This window comes from Salmo trutta, chromosome 27, assembly GCF_901001165.1.
Source record: "Salmo trutta chromosome 27, fSalTru1.1, whole genome shotgun sequence".
NCBI classification, from domain to species: Eukaryota; Metazoa; Chordata; class Actinopteri; order Salmoniformes; family Salmonidae; genus Salmo; species Salmo trutta.
In genome coordinates, this window is record NC_042983.1 from 38,406,685 (window position 1) to 38,430,797 (window position 24,113).

The 24,113-nt window shown below is 42.0% G+C and overlaps 1 protein-coding gene across 1 annotated transcript; it reads right to left on the reverse strand.

Moving 5' to 3' along the window:
* Positions 1-211: 211 nt before the first annotated feature.
* Positions 212-24,035, reverse strand: LOC115165005 (excitatory amino acid transporter 1). Its single transcript, XM_029718002.1, has 10 exons — positions 23,506-24,035; positions 21,870-22,149; positions 20,251-20,388; positions 11,053-11,257; positions 10,085-10,127; positions 5,917-6,191; positions 3,964-4,197; positions 3,673-3,867; positions 2,286-2,420; positions 212-1,287 (listed from the first exon to the last, which is right to left on the reverse strand). Exons 2-10 carry the CDS (start codon positions 22,048-22,050, stop codon positions 1,080-1,082), a joined length of 1,614 nt encoding a protein of 537 aa, XP_029573862.1. The 5' UTR covers positions 22,051-22,149; positions 23,506-24,035; the 3' UTR covers positions 212-1,079.
* Positions 24,036-24,113: the final 78 nt, after the last annotated feature.

Here is a 24,113-nt window from a genome sequence, read left to right on the forward strand (position 1 = left end):
TTTAACTTTCGATACTTAAGTATATTTAAAACCAAATACTTGTAGACTTTTACTCAAGAAGTATTTTACTGGGTGACTTTCACTTTTACTTGAGTCATTTTCTACGAAGGTATCTTTACTTTTACTCAAGTATGAGCAAAAAATACTGTTTAAAATAATTAAAATACTAAGCTATGTTGTATGCTCCATTTTCTTTTTTTTTATTATATTATTTTGTACTAATACAATTGCTCAGAGAAATAGATTTTGTTTAACGAGTAATATTTGTTTTTTTTACCTCACCTTGCGAAAATAATGACACTGAGCATTTTTCTAAAATGTGTTATAAGATTGGAGAACACATTGGTATCTTCGACCATTCCTCCATACAGAATCTTTCCAGGTCCTTGATACCCTTTGTCTGCACTTATGGACTGCCCTCTTCAATTCAAACCACAGGTGGTTTCATGTCAGTCCATAAGCGCAGATGAATGATATCAAGGATCTGTAAGGATTCTGTATGGAGGAAGGGTCTTTAATTAAGATCCCTCCCAATGTGTTCTCCAACTCATTACATTTTTTTATCAAAAGGCTCAGTGTAGTTATCCTTACAAGGTATTGAAAACAGGGGTGTCAATTATTTTGACCCTTACCTTTTTGAAAAAAGAATACATGACTTCTTAAACAAAATCTATTTTTCCGCACAATTCTATAAGTATAAAATAATATAACTTCCCTTTTTTGTGCATACAATATAACTCAGTATTTTAATTATTTATTTGATACGGTCATTTTTGCTGATTTTTATCAACGGTTTTAATGATTTCAGACCCCACTGTATCTTCTTGATTAGATCAATATCAAGAAATGATTAAATGAAATCTAATCAGCACGAACGGCTGCAGAAGTTATTCAATGAAATCTCATCAGCACGAACAGCTGCAGAACTCTTGATCAAATAAAATACATCCTGTACATACTCTTGGTTCAGCTTCTTGGTCTAAACAAACAATGTTGTTTTTTGTAGTGTTTTGAGGATTGACATGGGTTGCTTCCCTTTACCATGGGATTAAAAACACCACAGTGGTCAAACTGTGGTCCTACATCTTGGTCTCACTGTCTGGAGGCTTCTCGTTTTCATACTCGTTCTCGTGGGCGATGAGCTGGTATGATTTCTTGTCTTTCTCCTCCACCACAGAGTTCCCCATCTCCGCATCCTTGGACTGTAACTCATGACGAGACAGATACGCAACAATACCTGTGCCAATGGAATCTCCCAGCACGTTAGTGGTGGTACGCAACCTGTCTCTGTATAAAATGGAGGGAGTCCAGTTGTTAGAGATAATATACCGTACAGAAAGGGAATATAACACTCAGAATATTACTCTTTCAGCTTTCCTACAAGGGACTCATTTTCAAAAATATTTTTCTCCCCAAAGAAAAGGCAAGGTTTACACAGAGGCAACACTTTGGTGTGACATTTTGCAAAGGCATGCACTAGCCAGCCTATTTCTTAGAGAGAAAAAAAATGTTTATTTTCAATTTGAGGTTTGGCAAACTGAAACCAGACGTATCATTTCACAAACTGGTGGACAGTATTTGTATTTAATAGGATTTATTAGGGATGCCCATCAGTTCCTGTCAAGGCAGCAGCTATTCTACCTGGGGTCCAAATATATTAAAGCACTTACATTACATATGAAATAAAATACTACATGTAACATTATTACACCTCTACATATCTACAATACAAAATATATAATATACAACAATATTATGATTATCGTTGAACACAATGGGTATGTTTATATAACCTCAGAAAATAAAAGTGGAAACGCACAGCCACTAGATCCCATGCATGAGATCTCTAGAGGAATCACATGTCGATAGAATCAGAAACAGATGGATTGGGGAGAATGGAATGTGAAGGGAGTCTCTCACTACCTATACTGACTGAGTCTTCCCTAAGGCTTTGGTTTCTGTCCAGAGATGGAAATTAAACTAACCCGTTAGTCCCTGGCTAGTTTTCAGACCAGGCTAGTAGAAAATATGCCAAAATATAGCCCGAACTCTGTCTTCTTAAATATGGCATGGCATAGATTTTGGACACTTGGCTAGTGGAACAAGGAACAACACATGGGCTGGTAGAAACTGTAGTCTACTAGTCCAGCTGGTCAGGATCCCAAATCCTTCAATTCCATCCCTGTGTCTGACACTGTCCACACAGTAAATATCCAAACTTCTTTAGAAGATGATCATATCAGTCAAACTATAAATAATTGTTACAGAAAATAGACTGTACTCACAGGAACCAATCCACTGCAATGATGAGGGTGATGTCATCAGTGGGCAGTCCAACAGAGGTCAGCACAATCACCATGGTGACCAGTCCAGCCTGTGGTATCCCAGCTGCACCGATACTTGCTGCTGTGGCCGTGATGCTATTCCACAGGACAGAGAGACACAACAAAAGAAATAGATTAGATCAGGGTTTGCCAAACTCGGTCCTCAAGGGGTGCATGTTTTTTTCCCTAGCACTACACAGCTGATTCAAATAATAAACGAATCTACTGTGTAGTGGGGTGGCAGGTAGCCTAGAGGTTAAAGCGTTGTACTAGTAACTGAAAAGTTGCAAGATCAAAACCCCGAGCTGATAAGGTAAAAAAATAAATATGTCGTTCTGCCGCTGAACAAGGCAGGTAACCCACTGTTCCTAGGCTGTCATTGAAAATAAGAATTTGTTCTTAACTGACTTGCCTAGTTAAATAAAGGTAATGAAAATAACATGCACTGTTTGGGGTCCTGAGGACAGAGTTTGGAAAACATTGGATTAGATGAACGCACTAGCTGTCATTCTAGTTCTGTGGACACATCACTTTTTAAAATGTTTTGCCTAAAATGACACAGCCAAATCTAACTGCATGGAGCTCAGGCCCTGAAGCAAGGACATGCATATTCTTGTTACCATTTGAAAGGAAACACTATGAAGTTTGTGTAAATGTGAAAGGTATGTAGGAGAATATAACACAATAGATCTGGCAAAAGATAATACAAAGAAAAAAACAATCGTTATTTTGTATCTGTTTTGTACCATCATCTTTGAAATGCAAGAGAAAGGCCATAATGTATTATTCTAGCCCAGGTGCAATTTAGATTTTGGCCACTAGATGGCAGCAGTGTATGTGCAAAGTGTTAGACTGATCAAAGGAACCATTGCATTTCTGTTAAAAAAATTGTGTCAAGATTGCCCAAATGAGCCTAATTTGTTTATTAATAACTTTTCATGTTCAAAATTGCGCACTCTCCTCAAACAATAGCATGGTATTCTTTCATTGTAATAGCTACTGTAAATTGGACTGCAGTTAGATTAACAAGAATTTAAGCTTTCTGCCAATATCAGATATGTCTATGTACTGGGAAATTTTCTTGTTATTTACAACCTCATGCTAATCGCATTAGCCTACGTTAGCTCAACCGTCCCGTGGAAGGGACACCGATCCTTAACAAACCCTTGACTCATTCAGTTTCAAGGAAACCAACCTCTGCAGCTCCTCCTTTTCCCAGAAGCTTATTAAATCCCAGAAAAATATATCTTAACTTCCATGAAGTTAAGATGCATTGATGTTAGTGGGAGACTAAGTGTAAGTCATGATTCATCCCAAAGAGCTTGGTTAATGGACTGGATGGACATACCTTATAGTGAGGATCTGTCCAAAGTTCATGTCCATGTTGTTGACCTGGGCTATGAAGAGAGCTGCGATAGCTTCGTACAAGGCGGTGCCGTCCATGTTGATGGTGGCGCCCACTGGCAGCACGAAGCGTGTCACTCTCTTGTCTACCCCATTGTTCTCCTCTAGACACTTAAAGGTGATAGGCAACGTGGCTGAGCTGAGGGTGAACAGGAGGAGAGGCGAGAGAGAGAGACAGACGAGACATTAGGAGTCAGAAAAGTCAGATCTACTGTCTGTCACCATGACAACTCACCTAGATGAGGTCCCCAATGCGGTGATGAGAGCCTGTAGGATTCCACAGATGAAGACAAAGGGATTCTTCCGTGTGATCACAAAGTAGAGTGTGGGCAGTACCAGGAAGGCATGGATAGACAGGCCAATGATGACTGTTATAGTGTACATGGCCAACTGGCCGCCTGTTTCTGTGATGTCATCCATCTCCACTATCTTCCCAGCTATGAGAAACAGGATACCAACGGGTGCATACCTGATGCAGAAAAAAATGCAAATTAAATCCAATGTCAAATTTAGGCGCACAATAACAAGCGAGTGCTGATAATTAGCTACATCACATTATTGTGGTACCGTCAAGATCAACACACTTCCATTATCACATAGTACACAACACCAAGTTCTACTTTTCTTATTTTTTGAAGTATTTTCTCTTGATTGGATAGATATAGAGGTTCATTAAATGGGTGAGAGACCGGTACATTGAGATTTAAATTCCCAGCCACGCTTTATTTCCCAGCCACTCTGTAATTCCCAGCCACTCTTTAATTCCCAACCAGCCTGTAATTCCCAGCCACGCTTTATTTCCCAGCCACCCTGTAATTCCCAGCCACCTTGTAATTCCCAGCCATCCTGTAATTCCCAGCCACTCTGTAATTCCCAGCCACCTTGTAATTCCCAGCCATCCTGTAATTCCCAGCCACCCTGTAATTCCCAGCCATCCTGTAATTCCCAGCCACTCTTTAATTCCCAGCCACCCTGTAATTCCCAGCCACCTTGTAATTCCTAGCCACCTTGTAATTCCCAACCAGCCTGTAATTCCCAGCCACCCTGTAATTCCCAACCACCTTGTAATTCCCAGCCACCTTGTAATTCCCAGCCACCCTGTAATTCCCAGCCACCTTGTAATTCCCCGCCACCATGTAATTCCCAGCCACCCTGTAATTCCCAGCCACCCTGTAATTCCTAACCAGCCTGTAATTCCCAACCAGCCTGTAATTCCCAACCGGCCTGTAATTCCTAACCAGCCTGTAATTCCTAACCAGCCTGTAATTCCTAACCAGCCTGTAATTCCTAACCAGCCTGTAATTCCCAGCCACCCTGTAATTCCCAACCACCCTGTAATTCCCAGCCACCTTGTAATTCCCAGCCACCCTGTAATTCCCAACCACCTTGTAATTCCCAGCCATCCTGTAATTCCCAGCCACCCTGTAATTCCCAGCCATCCTGTAATTCCCAGCCACTCTGTAATTCCCAGCCACCTTGTAATTCCCAGCCATCCTGTAATTCCCAGCCACCCTGTAATTCCCAGCCATCCTGTAATTCCCAGCCACCTTGTAATTCCTAGCCACCTTGTAATTCCCAACCAGCCTGTAATTCCCAGCCACCCTGTAATTCCCAACCACCTTGTAATTCCCAGCCACCTTGTAATTCCCAGCCACCCTGTAATTCCCAGCCACCTTGTAATTCCCAGCCACCCTGTAATTCCTAACCAGCCTGTAATTCCCAACCAGCCTGTAATTCCCAACCGGCCTGTAATTCCTAACCAGCCTGTAATTCCTAACCAGCCTGTAATTCCTAACCAGCCTGTAATTCCCAAACAGCCTGTAATTCCCAACCAGCCTGTAATTCCCAACCGGCCTGTAATTCCTAACCAGCCTGTAATTCCCAGCCACCCTGTAATTCCCAACCACCCTGTAATTCCCAGCCACCCTGTAATTCCTAACCAGCCTGTAATTCCCAGCCACCCTGTAATTCCCAGCCACCCTGTAATTCCCAGCCACCATGTAATTCCCAGCCACCATGTAATTCCCAGCCACCTTGTAATTTGAACGCTCCGGGGTGAGGTTTCCCCTAGGTACAGATTTAGGATAAGCTTCCAGTCCCACAATCCTAAAACTGAACCAAGATCAATGTCTACGGGCAACTTCGCCCTAAACCTAATTCAAACCATGCCTAACACTACACCACGCACCACATGATAATGGCCACCAGTCTCATGATAGCCTCGTTGAGACAGACAAAGAAGTCCTTGAGGGGCTTGCCCTGCTCCTTCATGCTGCCAATGATGAGACCGAAGCATATGGAGAACACGACCAGACCCAGGGCATTGACTCCGTTCACCTGCCCCGGGATGGGGATCACTTCCTCCCGCATGATATGCTGCTCCTTGGTCCCGTTCAAGACGAAGCTGGTATCGTTCACCGTCATCTTCACATGGACCACTCTCTTTCCGTACTGCGTTTTAAACTGTAGGGCAAAGGTGCAAAGCTTTATTGATTTTTGTTCAGTGTATATAGTGTATTCGGAAAGTATTCAGACCCCTTGGCTTTTCCACATTTTGTTACGTTACAGCCTAATTTTAAAATGGATTAAATAGTTTTTTCCCTTTATCAATCTACACACAATACCACATAATGACAAAGCAAAAACTTTGCAAAAAACAATGAAATATCACATTCAGACCCTTTTCTCAGTACTTTTTTGAAGCACCTTTGGCAGCGATTACAGCCTTCAGTTTTTTTGGGGTATGATGCTACAAGAGTGTCTTGGACTATCATTAATGTGAAGACTGTTAAATTATCAAATCAATTCTCTATGTGTAATTATTACATGATTAAACTAATCATGTAAACACCACGGGAAAATGTTGTTTAAAGAGTTACTATTTCCAGAATTGAACTCTCTCAGATATTTTCATATCTTATAGATTACAGTCACTTATTAGTGTATTATTACCTCATCAGTCATATTCTGAATGTCGCAAACTCTTGGATATCAGCACGAACCCTAGCATAAATGATGAATCAGTGATATACCAATTGCTTAATTATTTATTTACTAACTAACTAAATAATCACACAGAAGTACATAAACACACACAGGATAGGTTATACATTGGTTACAAACATGATACAATGAAAAGTCACTAGTGGCCAAAACCGATATGACGACTTGTTACACCAAATGAAAAGGGAGGGGCAGGTGAGAAAGAGCGGGAGAAAAAACAAACGACTCCACTATCGTACACAGAGCTGATAATGCTAATACTTTGCACATGAATGGCCGCTCATTCTAAAATAATTGCAATTTTTCATATTTACGATTGTATGCCTTTGTTGTTTCTCTGTTGAAATTGCCAGTCAGTCTGCTGGAGAGTCAGTCGACAGAAAGTCTCTGGTTTGTCCCCCAGATCCTTTGTAGTTGTAGCGTCTGTCTGTTACAATGGATACGTGAGACGTACCAATGGTCGTTTGATAGGGAAATGTTCTCCTCTCGTTTTCGGTCGAGTTTTCTAGACTATTTTTCATATACAGCTGCAGACTGTGAATGTGTAGTCTTTAGTTTTGTAGAGATTTTCTTCTTCTCTGTTGAACGTTTCAGAGTTCTAGCCATTACGTGCCTCAGCTCATGCTGTTGGTCTCGTTGGCCTAATGTACATTTTGTTGGAAGTGGGTTTTATACACTCTGGGAAAAAGGGACGTTCTAAGACGCCAATGTAATTGCTGTGCTCATGTGGGCGTGGCCACTGACTTGGTTAAGACTTCATATGAAAAAAATGATCTCATTTAGAAGGCTAACATCGCATTACATCTTCTCACAAATAGTTTCATATTTAATCATATACGTTCCTCTACATTTGGATGTGAGTCTGATAACGGGTAAATATATACAGTCAGAGATACAGTTATGTTGTTTAACCGTCTTTAGTTACATCACAAATTATTACCAAATTCGACAGGATTGTTAAATACCCATGGACCATTCCAAATGTTTGGAATACAGAAATACTGTTTACTGTTCTGCAACGTCTCTCCCTGTGGTAACAAAGGGATTTAACTTCCATTGCTGAGAGTGGGAGAGAGAGAGTTTTCCTGCAGGTATTTATGACCATCATAAAACTGTGGAGAGAGAGAGAGAGGGGCCTATGATCCTTCCCTCAAGGGCACGTCATGACCCTTGGCACAACTGTATTTGGGGAGTTTCTACAATTCTTCTCTGCAGATCTCCTCAAGCTCTGTCAGGTTGGATGGGGAGCGTCGCTGCACATCTATTTTCAGGTCTCTCTAGAGATGTTCGATCGGGCTCAAGTCCAGGCCACTCAAGGACATTCATAGTCTTGTCCCTAAGCCACTCCTGCGTTGTCTTGGTTGTGTGCTTAGAATCATTGTCCTGTTGGAAGATTAACCTTCGCCCCAGTCTGAGGTCCTGAGCGCTCTGGAGCAGGTTTTCATCAAGGATCTCTCTGTACTTTGCTCAGTTCATCTTTCCCTCGATCCTGACTAGTCTCCCAGTCCCTGCCACTGAAAAATATCCCCACAGCATGATGCTGCCACCACCGTGCTTCACCGTAGGGAAGGTGGTTTCCTCCAGACGTGATACTTGGCATTCAAACCAAAGAGTTCAATCTTGGTTTCATCAGACCAGAGAATCTTATTTGTCATGGTCTGACAGTCCTTTAGGTGCCTTTTGGAAAACTCCAAGCGGGCTATCATGTGTCTTTTACTGAGGAGTGGCTTCCATCTAGACACTCTACCATAAAGGACTGATTGGTGGAGTACTGCAGAGATGGTTGTCCTTCTGGAAGGTTCTCTCATCTCCACAGAGGAACTCCGGAGCTCTGTCAGAGTGACCATCGGATTCTTGGTCACCTCCCTGACCAAGACCCTTCTACCTGATTGCTCTGTTTGGCCAGGTGGCCAGGTCTAGGAAGAGTCTTGGTGGTTACAAACTTCTTCCATTTAAGAATGATGGAGGCCACTGTGTTCTTGGACCTTCAATGCTGCTAAAAAATGTTGGTTACCTTCCCCAGATCTGTGCCTCGACACAACCCTGTCTCGGAGCTCTACGAACAATTCCTTCGACCTCATAACTTGGTTTTTGCTCTGACATGCACTGTCAACCGTGGGACCTTATATAGACAGGTGTGTGCCTTTCCAAATCATGTCCAATCAATTGAATTTACCACAGGTGGACTCCAATCAAGTTGAAGAAACAGCTCAAGGATTATCAATGGAAACAGGATGCACCTGAGCTCAATTTCGAGTCTAATAGCAAAGGATCTGAATACTTATGTAAATAAGGTATTTCAGTTTTATTTTTAATAAATTAGCAAAAATGTCTAAAAACCCGTTTTTGCTTTGTCAATATGTGGTATTGTGTGTAGATTGATTAGGATTTTTTAAAAATCCATTTTAGAACAAGGCTGTAACGTAATAAAATGTGGAAAGTCAAGGGGTCTGAATACTTTCCAAATCCACTGTATACAGGTAGGTAGATTTCTATGAACAGATTAACAATGAAAAAACCAACACCTGGTCCTCTGTAGCTCAGTGGGTTGAGCATGGCACCTGCAATGCCAGGATAGTGGGTTTGATTCCTGGGACCACCGATATGATAAATGTATGCACGCATGACTGTAAGTCTCTATGGATAAAAACATCTGCTAAATGGTATATATTATTGTATAATATGTCATGTACACTGAGTGTACAAAACATTAAGAACACCTGCTATTTCCATGACAGACTGACCAGGTGAGAGCTATGATCCCTTTCTGATGTCAACTGTTAAATCCACTTCAAACAGTGTAGAATAAGGGGAGGAGACAGGTTAAAGAAGGATTTCTAAGCCTTGAGACATGGATTGTGTATGTGTGCCATTCAGGGGGTGAATGGGCAAGACACAATTATTTAGGTGCCTTTGAAAGGGGTATGATATAGTATGTGCCAGGTTCACCGGTTTGTGTCAAGAACTGCAACGCTGTTGGGTTTTTGACACTAACCAGTGTATCAACAATGGCCCACCACCCAAAGGACATCCAGCCAAATTGACACAACTGTGTGAAGCATTGGAGTCAACATGGGCCAGCATCCCTGTGGAATGCTTTCGACACCTTGTAGAGTCCGTGCTTCAATGAATTGATGCTGTTCTGAGGGAGGTGTTCCTAATGTCCGATATACTCAGTGTATTTGCGATAAGCAGTGGACTTTGATATTCCCCTGTGGGTTGTATTACTAGGCTTCGTTAATACTATCTGGATACGGCACTGATCTGCGTTTCACATTGTTCCCTTCGTACCAATCTGTCAGTGAGATCGATGTACGGTCCAGGTTTACATTTTGGAACAGAAAAGGACTTACCTGCTGTGTGCAAGCTTGCACAATGTTTGGAGGGAACATGTTTCTAGAAGAGAGAAACAAACCAATCAAATCTCAGTACTGAAAAAGTATTGTACTTGCTTTTTATTTTCCTTTACAATGACAAACTGATTATTCATGTGAATGTAAGAGAAAATCAGAAAACAACAACAGAACAGCAACAGGAAGCAAAAACAGAACAGCAACAGGAAGCAACAACAGAACAGCAACAGGAAACAACAACAGAACAGCAACAGGAAACAACAACAGAACAGCAACAGGAAACAACAACAGAACAGCAACAGGAAGCAAAGACAGAACAGCAACTGGAAACAACAACAGAACAGCAACAGGAAACAACAGCAGAATAGCAACAGGAAACAACAACAGAACAGCAACAGGAAACAACAACAGAACAGCAACAGGAAACAACAACAGAACAGCAACAGGAAACAACAACAGAACAGCAACAGGAAACAACAACAGAACAGCAACAGGAAACAACAACAGAACAGCAACAGGAAACAACAACAGAACAGCAACAGGAAACAACAGCAGAATAGCAACAGGAAACAACAGCAACAGGAAACAACAACAGAACAGCAACAGGAAACAACAACAGAACAGCAACAGGAAACAACAACAGAACAGCAACAGGAAACAACAACAGAACAGCAACAGGAAACAACAGCAGAACAGCAACAGGAAACAACAGCAGAATAGCAACAGGAAACAACAGCAGAATAGCAACAGGAAACAACAGCAGAACAGCAACAGGAAACAACAACAGAACAGCAACAGGAAACAGTATAATGTACAGTTGCGACTCTAACCCAACACCAAGTGACCTCGTCAGCAAATTTCAGATCTCTTGGCGTAACGGTTAAGGTGTTGGGTTGACAAACGCTGGACCTGGGTTTGAATCCCGGTCAGGGCACCACCCTGAATACACAACAATAATTATGGCCTACCTGATGAGGTCCAGGAAAGCGTCAGCAGGGCTGACCTGCTCAATTTTCTGCTGATTTTTGAATTCATCCTTGGAGCCCTTCCCAGGGTGGATGATGAGCACCATGACGATGCCGATGAAGACTGCGATGACTGTGGTGGTCATGTAGTACACTACTGCCCGCATACCCATCTTCCCAGAGGCACGGCTGTCCAATGCTGCAATGCCTGGTGGGACAAAAAGACAGCCTGGTGAGTCAGTCTGAGAATAGAGAAAACACTTGATGACAATCCCAGACCTGTCATGCTCACCAAGTTTGTGTTCCAAATGGCTCCCTATTCCCTCTATAATGAATAGGGTGCTATTTGGGACACAGCCCACCACTCTCCCCTGACTTCTTCTCACACAGGAATTGAAACTAGCTGTAACTTCCAGGCTGGACTGCTTCAGCTGGGTCACTGTACCTGAGTTTGAATCTCTTTGACTGGATGTAAAGGATGTTAAAGTGAGAATTTTTTTTATTGTTATTCTGGGGAGGAAAACATACTGGGACAATGAGCTTGCTTTACTAGCAATGACGTTAGTTAGCGACATATTTTCAGTGTCAGCTGTCCTTATGGGGTATTCCCCCAGTTCAGCCTTTTGTGTGAATGAGATGTGATGTATGTGTTCTTTTCAGAGGTGCACTGTGTGACCCCTACATGGCCCTCTGTCCCACTCTCTCTCCTCTGCTCTACCCCTTTATCTTATTGCCTGCAATTCTCTTTCTTTACCCCCCCCCCTCTTTTCCCTTTCGGACAACCCTGGGAAAAGTTGTTGACTTAGTCTAGCTTGCACAGCTACATTGATTCTCCCCCGTCACTTTGGCAACAAGAAATGCAGCCACCGCATTTTCATCCTTTAGAGTGAAATAATTACTTTCTCATACAGAGAATGTTCATTAAACCAAAGTGCTGTACACCCTTAGGAAATGGGTTCCAACAGGGTTCTTCAGCTGTCCCCATAGGAAGACCCTTTTTGGTTGCAGGAAGAATAATTTGTGGTTCCAGGTAGAACTCTTTTGGGTTCCATGTAGAACACTCTATGTAAAGGGTTCTATGTGGAACTCAAAAGGGTTATAAATGGAACCAGAAGGGTTATTCTAAGAGTTCTAGAGGAGAGGAGTGTAGAGGAGACATTGTGATGTTAGAGCTATGCCAACTAAAATTCACAGCCATCCAGCACAATACCTATTCAATTCCTATAGGTCCCGGACAATGAGCATGAGGCCATTAACTCTGTATAGGTTCTGTCCTAAATGGTACTTTATTCACTTAAAAGTAGTGCACTATATAGGGAATAGGGTGCCTTTTGGGACGCAAACCCAGATCTCTGGCATTAGCACAACAGACAAAAGTGAACTATTTATTTGAAGCCTGTCTGAAGTTGAAGTTCCCTGCAGGGTTCCTTCATTTATTGAACTGGTGCAAATGCAGATTGTCTGTCTGATGTTCTATATTGACTTAGACCTTTTATGAACAGTGATTTGTATGACAATTTTTTTATGGCAAAAACATCTTGAAGACAACTGATTGTGCCAATCAAGGCACTGTTTAGGCCTACATTGCCAACTGTGCATCAACAGTGGGGTGTTTACTTTAAAATGAGAGATTAGACATACATCCAGATGAGCAAAACAGAGGCACAGTGTATTCAGAAAGTATTCAGACCCATTGACTTTTTCCACATTTTGTTACATTACAGCTTTATTATAAAATTGATCAATTGTTTTTCCCCCCTCATCAATACCCCATAATGACAAACAAAAAACAAGGTATTTCAGTTTTTTATTTTGAATACATTTGCAAACATTTCAAAAAACCTGTTTTTGCTTTGTCATTATGGGGTATTGTATGTAGATTGATGAGGGAAATAAAACTATTTCATCTATTTTAGAATACGGCTGTAACGTAACAAAATGTGGAAAAAGTCAAAAGTTCTGAATACTTTCTGAATACACTGAGTTAGTGTAAAAAACGGATTAGCCTGATTTAGCCATGGGCTAGAACTAACGAGTGGGTTCATGTGAGCAGAGGCCCCACCACACACCTCTTGTATAACCTCCACGGCCCCACACCCTATTTCCCCATCCACCCACCCACCCACCCTCTAAACCCCTGCACTTCCCTCTTATGTGGGGTCATGAAATGCCTGACCACAATATGTTTTTTTCTCTTCTAGAAAGCAACGGAAGGAAATGCAGTGTTTTATGTGTAGTAAGAGGACAAGGAGGGAGAGCCATGAGGGCCCTCGCCACAAGCAGACCACACATAGCAGTAATTAGAGCAGCTGACGTAAAGAGGGAGTAAACGACAGAGGCCTCTCTCTCTACCTCTGTCTCTCTCTCCCTCTCTCTCTCTCAATTCAATTTCAATGTAAGGGCTTTATTGGCATGGGAAACATATGTTAACATTGCCAAAGCAAGTGAAGTGCATAATAAACAAAAGTGAAATAAACAATAAAAAATGTACAGTAAACATTACACTCACAGAAGTTCCAAAAGAATAAAGACATTTCAAATGTCATATTATGTCAATATACAGTGTCGTAACGATGTGCAAATGGTTAAAGTACAAAAGGGAAAATAAATAAGCATAAATATGGGTTGTATTTACAATGGTGTTTGTTCTTCACTGGTTGCCCTTTTCTTGTGGCAAAAGGTCACAAATCTTGCTGCTGTGATGGCACACTGTGGTATTTCACCCAGTAGATATGGGAGTTTGTCAAAATTGGGTTTGTTTTTGAATTCTTTGTGGATCTATGTAATCGGAGGGAAATATGTGTCTCTAATATGGTCAGAAGGTTAGGAAGTGCCGCTCAGTTTCCACCCCGTTTTGTGGGCAGTGTCTTCTCTTGAGAGCCAGGTCTGCCTACGACGGTCTGCCTACTTTCTCAATAGCAATGTTCACTGAGTCTGTACATAGTCAAAGCTTTCCTTAAGTTTGGGTCAGTCACAGTGGTCAGGTATTCTGCCACTGTGTACTCTCTGTTTAGGGCCAAATAGCATTCTAGTTTGCTCTGTTTTTTTGTTGATTCTTTTCAATGTGTCAAGTAATTATCTTTTTGTTTTCTCATGATTTGGTTGGGTCTAATTGTGTTGCTGTCCTGGGGCTCTGTGGGGTGTGTTTGTGTTTGTGAACAGAGCCCCAGGACCAGCTTGCTTAGGGGACTCTTCTCCAGGTTCATCTCTCTGTAGGTGATGGCTTTGTTATGGAAGGTTTGGGAATCGTTTCCTTTAAGGTGATTGTAGAATTTTATGGCTCTGTTCTGGATTTTTATAATTAGCGAGTATCGGTCTAATTCTGCTCTGCATGCATTATCTGACTCATTATTTGGTGTTTTACGTTGTACACAGAGGATATTTTTGCAGAATTCTGCATGCAGTCTCAATTTGGTGTTTGTGAATTCTTGGTTGGTGAGCGGACCCCAGACCTCTCTCTCTCTACCTCCATCTCTCCCTCTCTCTACCGCCGTCTCTTTCTCTCTCTCTACCTCCGTCTCTCTCTCTCTCTACCTCCGTCTCTCTCTCCCATCTAATAACTTGGAACAAACAAAATACTTTGGAGGACAGGCAATGTCAGAAATCATCTAGATATTACAGTACAATTTAACAGTAACATATTGGGATATACACTAAACAACATATGGATATTGGCAGGAAATGGAACACGCTGTTGTACATGTCGATCGAGATCATTGCATACATGCTCAATGGGTGACATGTCTGGTGAGTATACAGACCATGGAAGAAACGGGCCATTTTCAGCTTCCAGGAATTGTGTATCGATCCTTGTGACATGGGGCCGTGCACTATCATGCTGAAACATGATGTGATTGTGGTGTATGAATGGCATGACAATGGGCCTCAGGATCTCATCACGGTATCATCACGGTATCTCTGTGCATTCAAATTTCCATTGATAAAATGCAATTGTGTTCGTTCTCCATAGCTTATGCCTGCTCATAACATAACCCCACCGCCACCATGGGGCAGTCTGTTCACAACGTTGACGTCAGCAAACCGCTCGCCCACCCGACACCATACGCTCTGTCTGCTATCTGTCCGGTACAGTTGAAACCGGAATTCATCCGTGAAGAACACACTTGTCCAGTGGCCATCGAAGGTGAGTATCTGCCCACTGAAGTCAGTTACGACGCCAAACTGCAGTCAGGTCAAGACCCTGGTGAGGACGATGAGCACACAGATGAGCTTCCCTGAGACGGTTTCTGACAGTTTGTGCAGAAATGTTTTGGTTGTGCAAACCCACAGTTTCATCAGCTGTCTGAGTAGTTGGTCTCAGACGATCCCACAGGTGAAGAAGCCAGATGTGGAGGTCCACGGCTGGCGTGGTTACATGTGGTCTGCGGTTGTGAGGCCGGTTGGACATACTGCCAAATTCTCTAAAACAACATTGGAGGCGGCTTATGGTAGAGAAATTAACATTAAATTCTCTGGCAACAACTCTGGTTGACATTCCTGCAGTCAGCATGCCAATTGCGCACTCTCTCAAAACTTGAGACTTTCTGGCATTGTGTTGTGTGACAAAACTGCACATTTTAGAGTGGCTTTATTGTCCCCAGCACAAGGTGCACCTGTGTAATGATCATGCTGTTTAATCAGCTTCTTTATAAGCCACACCTGTCAGGTGAATGGATTATATTAGGAGAACTGCTCACTAACAAGGATGTAAAAAATAAAAAATAAAATTGTCCACAAAATTTGAGAGAAATAAGCTTTTTGTGCATATGGAACATTTCTCAGATTATTTCAGCTAGTGAAAAATGGGATCAACACTTTACATGTTGCGTTTATGTTTTTGTTCTGTATAAAAGTGTCAAACCCTTTAAATGTTGTATGACACAATATATTTAAATGTTTCTCTCTTCTTACAATGTTGCAATCCGAAGTTGCATGTAACATATTTTGTACCATTAGAAGTCATATTAGCCAAGCTCAACAATATCCATCCATTTTATCACTACCATGTTTGCATTTGATGGGATCCCAAAAAATGTCCCTACATTCTCTATATGTCGTAGTCTGAATCAAAGTGTTTATTTCAAGTCCCAATGTGGCAGCAACCCAATGTCAACATCGATGTCATTCTCTAACCATAGACTCCAATGTAGTCAGGCAACAAGAGTTTCCCATTTCATAGTGTAAATCAAACCCTGCAGCGGTTTTATGAGCCAATGACCAACGTAATGTTTCCTACAGCTGTTTAACACAGTATGCTAGATGAGGAAACACTTTCACAGATCTAATAATACTGATTAGATTATATATTTCCAGACAATAATTTCCCATTATGCTCCTTAATAAAGTTATTCTCTTCTTCACTGTTTTTGGGGGTTTACTTTAGTCTACAAAGTTCGCAGTATCAACGAGACCCAAACATTTCCTTTCACTTTCAATGGATCTTTCCTCCATTGTCAAATTCTGAATTATAGATTAAATTGCCACCAGTAAAAATGGGGGGAAAAACCTCCCCCTCACGTTTTTAAAGTGTGAAATGCTTTTTTTGGGAAACATAGTCACAAAATATCTTACTGGAAGAGTTTCTTTTCATGAGGTGAGAGAAAGGCTGCTTTGTCTCTCCAGGCTGTCTCTGCATGGCCACTGTGACCCTTGACCCTACTCGACCCGAGTCGGAAGCTCCTGTTGGGTGAAGAGACCCGCGACCACACAGGAGCAGCACCACCTAGTCTCACAACAACTCTTGTTCAGTTCACTCTTCACCTTCATTACGCTCTCTCCATCTGTTCATCTGTAACAACACTCAATCACCTATCTTTACTTCCCCAAAACAGATCTGAAACCTGGAAGGTTTATGCTCGATACCACAACATCCCAGAGCTCAGTCTGAACACAGATCCTATTAAATTACAGTCTGGCTGGCTAGCTAACAAACATACTGTGCAGATGTACCTACAAATGCATTGATTAAAGATCCAATGCAGCCGTTTTTATCTCAATATCAAATCATTTCTGGGTAACAATTAAGTACCTTAGCGTGATTGCTTTCAATTTAAATGGTCAAAAATGAACAAAAATAGCTTTTTGCAAGGACTGACTGGGAGTGGTCTGATTGGGGAGGGGAAAACTGAAAACTACTTGTTGTTGGCTGAGTGGTTTGAAACTCTCTTTCTTATTGGTTTATTAACTAATTGACTGCCTGGTGACGTCACCAGGAAGGCCAACACTCCATCACACCAGTCTTTTTAAACAGCTCTTACACTAAAAGGGAATTATCATCATTTTCACCACTTCACACTATTATTCTATTTGACATTTTAATCATTTAGCAGATGCTCTTATCCAGAGTGACTTACAGATAATGCATTCATTTTCAGATAGCTAGGTGGGACAGCCACATATCACCTTCATAGTACGTACATTTTCAAATTAAGCATGTGTTTTGTTAGTCCAACAGATCAGGGGCAGTAGGGATGACAAGGGATGTTCTCTTGATAAGTGCGTGAATTAGGCAATTTTCCGATCCTGCTAAGCGTTCAAAATGTAACGAGTACTTTTGGGTGTCAGGGAAAATGTATGGAGTAGAAATTACATTGTTTTCTTCAGGAATGTAGTGAAGTAAAAGTAGTACTTTAAAGTATTTTTACTTAAGTACTTTACACCACTGTACATACTGCAGGGATTTCATGAAGAGCTATGGTCTGAAAACACAGAGCTTTGTTTACTATCATGTATCATGTGACATTAGCTCAGAGGATATGTTAATGAAGAGCTGCACGGTACAAAGCGTGTTATTATAGGCCAAGAGGACTTCAAGGGAACTAGGCCAACTCTCTGTCACTCACTGTGAGCAACCACTCAGAGGCCACATGCATAACGCCCACTTCCTGTCAAATACAAACAAGCAGACACGACCAGGGACGAGCCCGTCCGGAAACATCACTGATGTTTTGGTTTGACTTTGTACATTGGATAAGAATTGGGACAGAGAAATACAAATATCTGTCTTTGGAACATGACCGTCCTGTAAGGTCATTTAGAAGCACAACTGGACCCCAAAAAACATGCACTGGCAAACATGGAAAACTGTTTGCTCTCAGGTTAGGTCCTAAATACCACCTTATTCCCCTAAATAGTGTACTTCGCCTGATCAAAAGAAGTTCATTATATAGGGAATAGGGTGCCATTAGGACGTGACCTCAGAGGTACATGGTAAAGTCAAGAAACAGCAAAGAAAGTGTTCACCTAAATCACATAACAATATCTATCAATATATACTGAACACCAATATAAACGCAACAATTTCAAAGATTTTACTGAGATAAAGTTCATATGAGGAAAATCCTAATCTATAGATTTCACATGACAGGGCAGGGGTGCAGCCATGAGTGGTCCTTGGAGGGAATAGGCTTACATTTACATTACATTTAAGTCATTTAGCAGACGCTCTTATCCAGAGCGACTTACAAATTGGTGCCTTCACCTTATGATATCCAGTGGAACAACCACTTTACAATAGTACATCTATATCTTTTTTTTGGAGGGGGGGGGTTAGAAGGATTACTTTATCCTATCCCAGGTATTCCTTAAAGAGGTGGGGTTTCAGGTGTCTCCGGAAGGTGGTGATTGACTCCGCTGTCCTGGCGTCGTGAGGGAGCTTGTTCCACCATTGGGGTGCCAGAGCAGCGAACAGTTTTGACTGGGCTGAGCGGGAACTGTGCTTCCGCAGAGGTAGGGAGGCGAGCAGGCCAGAGGTGGATGAACGCAGTGCCCTTGTTTGGGTGTAGGGACTGATCAGAGCCTGAAGGTACGGAGGTGCCGTTCCCCTCACAGCTCCGTAGGCAAACACCATGGTCTTGTAGCAGATGCGAGCTACAACTGGAAGCCAGTGGAGTGTGCGGAGGAGCGGGGTGACGTGAGAAGTTACCCACTGGGTACCCAGAATCAGCCAATCAGAGTATGTACCCGCCCAATGACGATTCCGCAGGTGAAGAAGCCCGATGTGGAGGCCCATGGCTGGCGTGAGGCCGGTTGGACATGCTGCCAAATTCTCTAAAACTACATTGTAGGCAGCTTATGGTAGAGAAATCAACATTCAATTCTCTGGAATCAGCTCTGGTGGACATTCCTGCAGTCAGCATGCCATTTGCACACTCCCTCATATCTTGACACATCTGTGGCATTGTGTTGTGTGACAAAACTGCACATTTTAGAGTGGCCCTTTATTGACCCCCAGCACAAGGTGCACCTGTGTAATGATCATGCTGTTTAATCAGCTTCTTGATATGCCACATCTGTCAGGTGGATGGATTATCTTGGCAAAGGAGAAATGCTCACTAACAGAGATGTAAACAAGTTGTGCACAAATTAGAGAAATAAGCTTTTTGTGCGTATGGAACATTTCTGCGATTTTTCGATTTCAGCTCATTAAACATGGGACCAACAATTTACATGATGCATTTATATTTTTGTTCAGTGTAATATTGTATTAGTTAAGAGTTGGAAAAGTGGTCTCATCTAAAGGCTACAGTGCATTCAGAAAGTATTCAGACCCCTTCCCTTTTTCCACATTTTGTTACATTACAGCCTGTCCAACCTATAGTCTACTGTCCAACCTGACAGATCTCGAGGAGCTCTGCAGAGAAGAATGGGAGAAACTCCCCAAATACAGGTGTGCCAAGCTTGTAACGTCATACCCAAGAAGACTCAAGGCTATAATCACTGTAAATGTGATATGTTTTTATTTTTAATAAATTAACACAATTTTCTAAAAACCTGTTTTTGCTTTGCCATTATGGGGTATTGTGATGTCATTATGGGGTATTGTGATGTCATTATGGGGTATTGTGATGTCGTTATGGGGTATTATGTGTAGATTGATGAGGGAACTTTTCATCTGTGTTTTTAGGGCCGTAGTAGAAGTTCATTTCTTATAGCTACTTGTCCAGCTAAAACCATTCATGTTCTCAGCAGTAGTATCTCAACAGCATAGACAATGTTGGTGGAGTTAAAGCCACGGTATGAGCAGCGGGCATGCTCCTGGATGGAGTACAGCTCTAGGATCAGCTTCCCCTTCACCAAACAAAACCTAAACCATTAGTGGGGGGGGGGGGGGGGGAACTAAACTGACCCATGATCAGCGTCTAGGGGTAACTTCACCCAACTCCAGTGTGGTGTGGTGGAACAGGTGGTTCCTCGTCTAACCTGTGATGAGACTGGACACCAGCAAGGGAAGCACCAGCATCTGCAGCATCCTCATCAGCAGCTCTCCAGGAAATGAGAAATACTTCACCTCGCGGTAGGTCATCTTGTATGGCCGCAGGGCAAATCCCAGCCCTATACCTGTCAAATAAAATAAACAACCACAGACTATATTATAGTCTGACTGGAACAGATCCATGCAATTATCCATCCACAATAATCCCACAGATTTATATCTCATTAAAGAGATCTACACTGAGTGTACAAAACATTAGGAACACCTTCCTAATATTGAGTTGCACCCTCTTTTTCCTTAAGAACAGTCTCAATTCATCGGGACATGGACTCTACAACGTGTCATAAGAGATCCACGAGGATGATGGCCCATGTTGACTCCAATGCTTCCCACAGTTGTGTCAAGTTGGCTGGATGTCGTTTTGGTGGTCGACCATTCTTGATAAACACGGGAAACTGTTGAGCGTGAAAAACCCAGCAGTGTTGCAGTTCTTGACACGCTCAAACCAGTGTGCCTGGCACCTACTACCATACCTCGTTCAAAGGCACTTACATGTTTTGTCTTGCCCATTCACCCTCTGAATGGCACACATGCACAATCCGTCTCAATTGTCTCAAGGCTTAAAAATCCTTCTTTAACCTGTCTCCTCCTCTTCATTTACACTGATTAAAGTGGATTTAACATCAATAAGGGATCCTAGCTTTCACCTGGATTCATCTGGTCAGTCTATATCATGGAAAGAACAGTTCCTAATGTTTTGTCCACTCAATGTATAAGGAATTGAAAAAGGTTCCCTTTGTTCGAAAACTCCTAACAGAAGTTGAGTGTGTGTCCCAAATGGCACCCTATTATGCCTATATAGTGCACTACTTTTGACCAGAGCCTATAGTCGTAGTGCACAATATAAGGTATATGGTGCCATTTGGGCCACTCTATTAGTGTGATCCTAATTTCAACATGACTCCAGGTGGCAGGGTTAGAGTTCAGGAAAGGAGGGGCAGGCACTTCAATTGACCCTTTCTCTGGGGGCTGTGTGTGGAATTCTATCACAGAGCTTTTTCCCGGCTATGATCCTGCTGGGATAGGCTAAGGGGTCAAAGGGCAGAGGTTAGAGGTTAGGGAAGGGTTCCTCCACTCACTTCATCTGACTCGCCATTATTCTTCCCTGGGAGCATGAAGGCATGGTGGGAAGTTACACTGCTATCAGATGCACTGGTGACACAGCAGATTATCAATCAAATGACCAAATTGTCCCCATTTTGTATGATGTGAGAAGGAGAATATGAAAACATTGATTCTTAGTGGATACCAACCTTCAACACAATGCATTATCAAAAAAATGTTAAGGAAATCTAATAATTTGTTTGTGTGTGTGTGTGTGTGTGTGTGTGTGTGTGTGTGTGTGTGTGTGTGTGTGTGTGTGTGTGTGTGTGTGTGTGTGTGTATTTGTGTGTGTATTTGTGTGTGTATTTGTGAGTGCATGTGTAAGAGAGAGAGAGAGAGAGAGAGAGATAGGATGAGGAATATGAGGAAATGAATACCAACTCTGTTCTTCCTGGCCCTTTCTCATTTCTCAAGCTAAAAGGCTAAAAGACACAACACTTACCAATGATGACCGCAGCGACAGTGAAGATCACAAAGGCGTTTCTGCGGAAGAAAGCCTTGACATCATCCTTAGTGACACTCTCCACCCTCTGCACAGCCTTCAGGGAACGGGACTGGAGGCCATCGCGGATCTGTCTGACTCGGCTTCGGGCCTGCGGGTTCTCCCCGTTGCTCTTGGTCATAGTTGCTGGTACCACTAAATCCCAGCACCCGTGAGGATCTATAGATCCTGATTCTGTGTCCGGCTCCCCACACTGGTCTTAGAGCTGAGATGAGACAATCTGGGGAGGGAAGGAGGGTGGAAAATGTGAGAGAAGAAGAGGGCTATTATATCTATTTGTTTAATTAATGTTTTATTGTCACATACACCAGATAGGTGCAGTGAAATGCATTGTTTTACTGGGTCAGTCACCCCTGGAACAAATTAGGGTTAAGGCACGTCCACAGATTTTTACCTTATCAGCTCAGGTATTCGAACCAGCAACCATCCCAAATCATCACACTTACCAACCACAATCTCTGGACCAAAACCTAGTGCAAAGCCTGCCAGTGGAAATGTACCATAATGATCCATTGAAAAATCACTATTAAGTATCAGACAACTAAAACCTCAAAAACTGTACAGTATGTAGACCTACACGTTCCAATGATAATCACAAATTAAACTCTCAAGGGGAAAGTGGGAATGAGCAGAAAGAAATGGGAACTTTCACAAAAGCAACATCAAATGACATGGATTGGATAATATTTTAACAGAAAGTAAGTCATATAACCTAAAGAAAGTCATCTATCTATTGCCATCGATCTGATCAACAATAATTTACTTTTAGATTTCAGTTTTAGGTGAACATCTGTGATATATACTGTATGTACGTATACAAAATATATAAAATAAAGATGAATAAATCTGAACTGAAAATATAAGGAATACAGACAAGTTCTTTATGTAGTAGCTGTTGTAGTGTAGGAGCCAGCCTGGTCTCATAGACTAGACGTAACACAGTCAATTTAAATCCGGGACCCTGAAATTAGCATAATATGTTATCTTTGGTATGGTTACATAAGACAGACGGTTACATATAACGAACGTCTAGCAATGCAAAGGTTGCATGTTCGAACCTTAACCTTAGTCCTAGCCTAGCTAACGTTAGCAACCCAGATAATGTTAGTCACAACTATTTTAAATCCGTGGCATTTCATACGTTTTGCAAATTCGTAACATATTGTACAAATTGTAATTCGCAACAGGACATACCAAATGGATGATGCACATTCAAAAATTAAGACATACCAACGTAAACCTAACATATCATACAAATTTTAGTTTTCTTGATTTACTTTTACTATGTTACGTCTACCCCTGAGTCCAGGTTGGCTACATTGCTCAGGCTACTATGAAACAGCATAGAACTGAAGGAAGCAAAACTCCACTGCTTTAGTAATGCCACATGTGGAAGCACAGAAAGCTTTTGTTCAGTCTGAGCTGCCAGATAGTGAGTAACTAATAGAAAGCAACCAATAGTGAACTGCCACATAGTGACTAATCAGTAGTGAGTAATGAGTCAACAGTAGCACACAGCCAGTGGTTCAGTCAGATAAACACATTTTAAAAAGTGTGAAGAGAGTTGCTACTGTACCTTTAAACTTTGGGATACCTTCCTTAGGGAGTCATTTCTTGGCCTTTGCAGGGTTATTTGGGGTAAATCTCAGTCAATAAACAAGAGAGAAGAGTAGCTCTTTAAGTAGGATCTGGTGCAACCAGTGCTGGAGAGGAAGGAGCGAGGGGATGACCAGCGCTGGAGAGGAGAGAGAGAGGGAATGAGGGAGAGAGAGAATGAAAGGGCCAGTGAGCGAATGGAGGGAGGCGGTACACAAAACTCTCTCACATGCTGGAGGCTCACTGAAGAGGGAGGAGATTGTAATCTCCACCAAGGAATACCTCCCTTTTCAGACAGAGGGGCTTGAGGAATAATGAGGTTTTGCCACAGCAGGGAAAAAGAGGCCTTCTTAATTTTCTTCTTTCACATGCTTTTCACGCTTCGTCAGTTCAGCTTGATTGGACATGAAAAAACAGAATCAGACACTAGACCAACAGCAGTGCTATAGCCATCTAAAATACGGATGGAGCTTCTTCGTCGCTAGACATCCTCCTCCCAAATTCCACGAAGATGACTCCCTCAGTCATGTGCAGTTGTGGTGATATTTGATATCCACATTGACTATATGCTAGAAAACTCAGAATCAA

Bases quoted from the DNA above. Each gene is read 5' to 3' on its own strand.
- LOC115165005 (XM_029718002.1), bottom strand. From the start codon at position 22,050: ATGACCAAGAGCAACGGGGAGAACCCGCAGGCCCGAAGCCGAGTCAGA. The intron at 2,421-3,672 runs GTATGTCCATCC...CCTGTGGAATAG, and splicing joins GGACAGATCCTCACTATAAG to CATCACGGCCACAGCAGCAA. The intron at 1,288-2,285 runs GTGAGTACAGTC...CATTTTATACAG, and splicing joins ATTGCAGTGGATTGGTTCCT to AGACAGGTTGCGTACCACCA.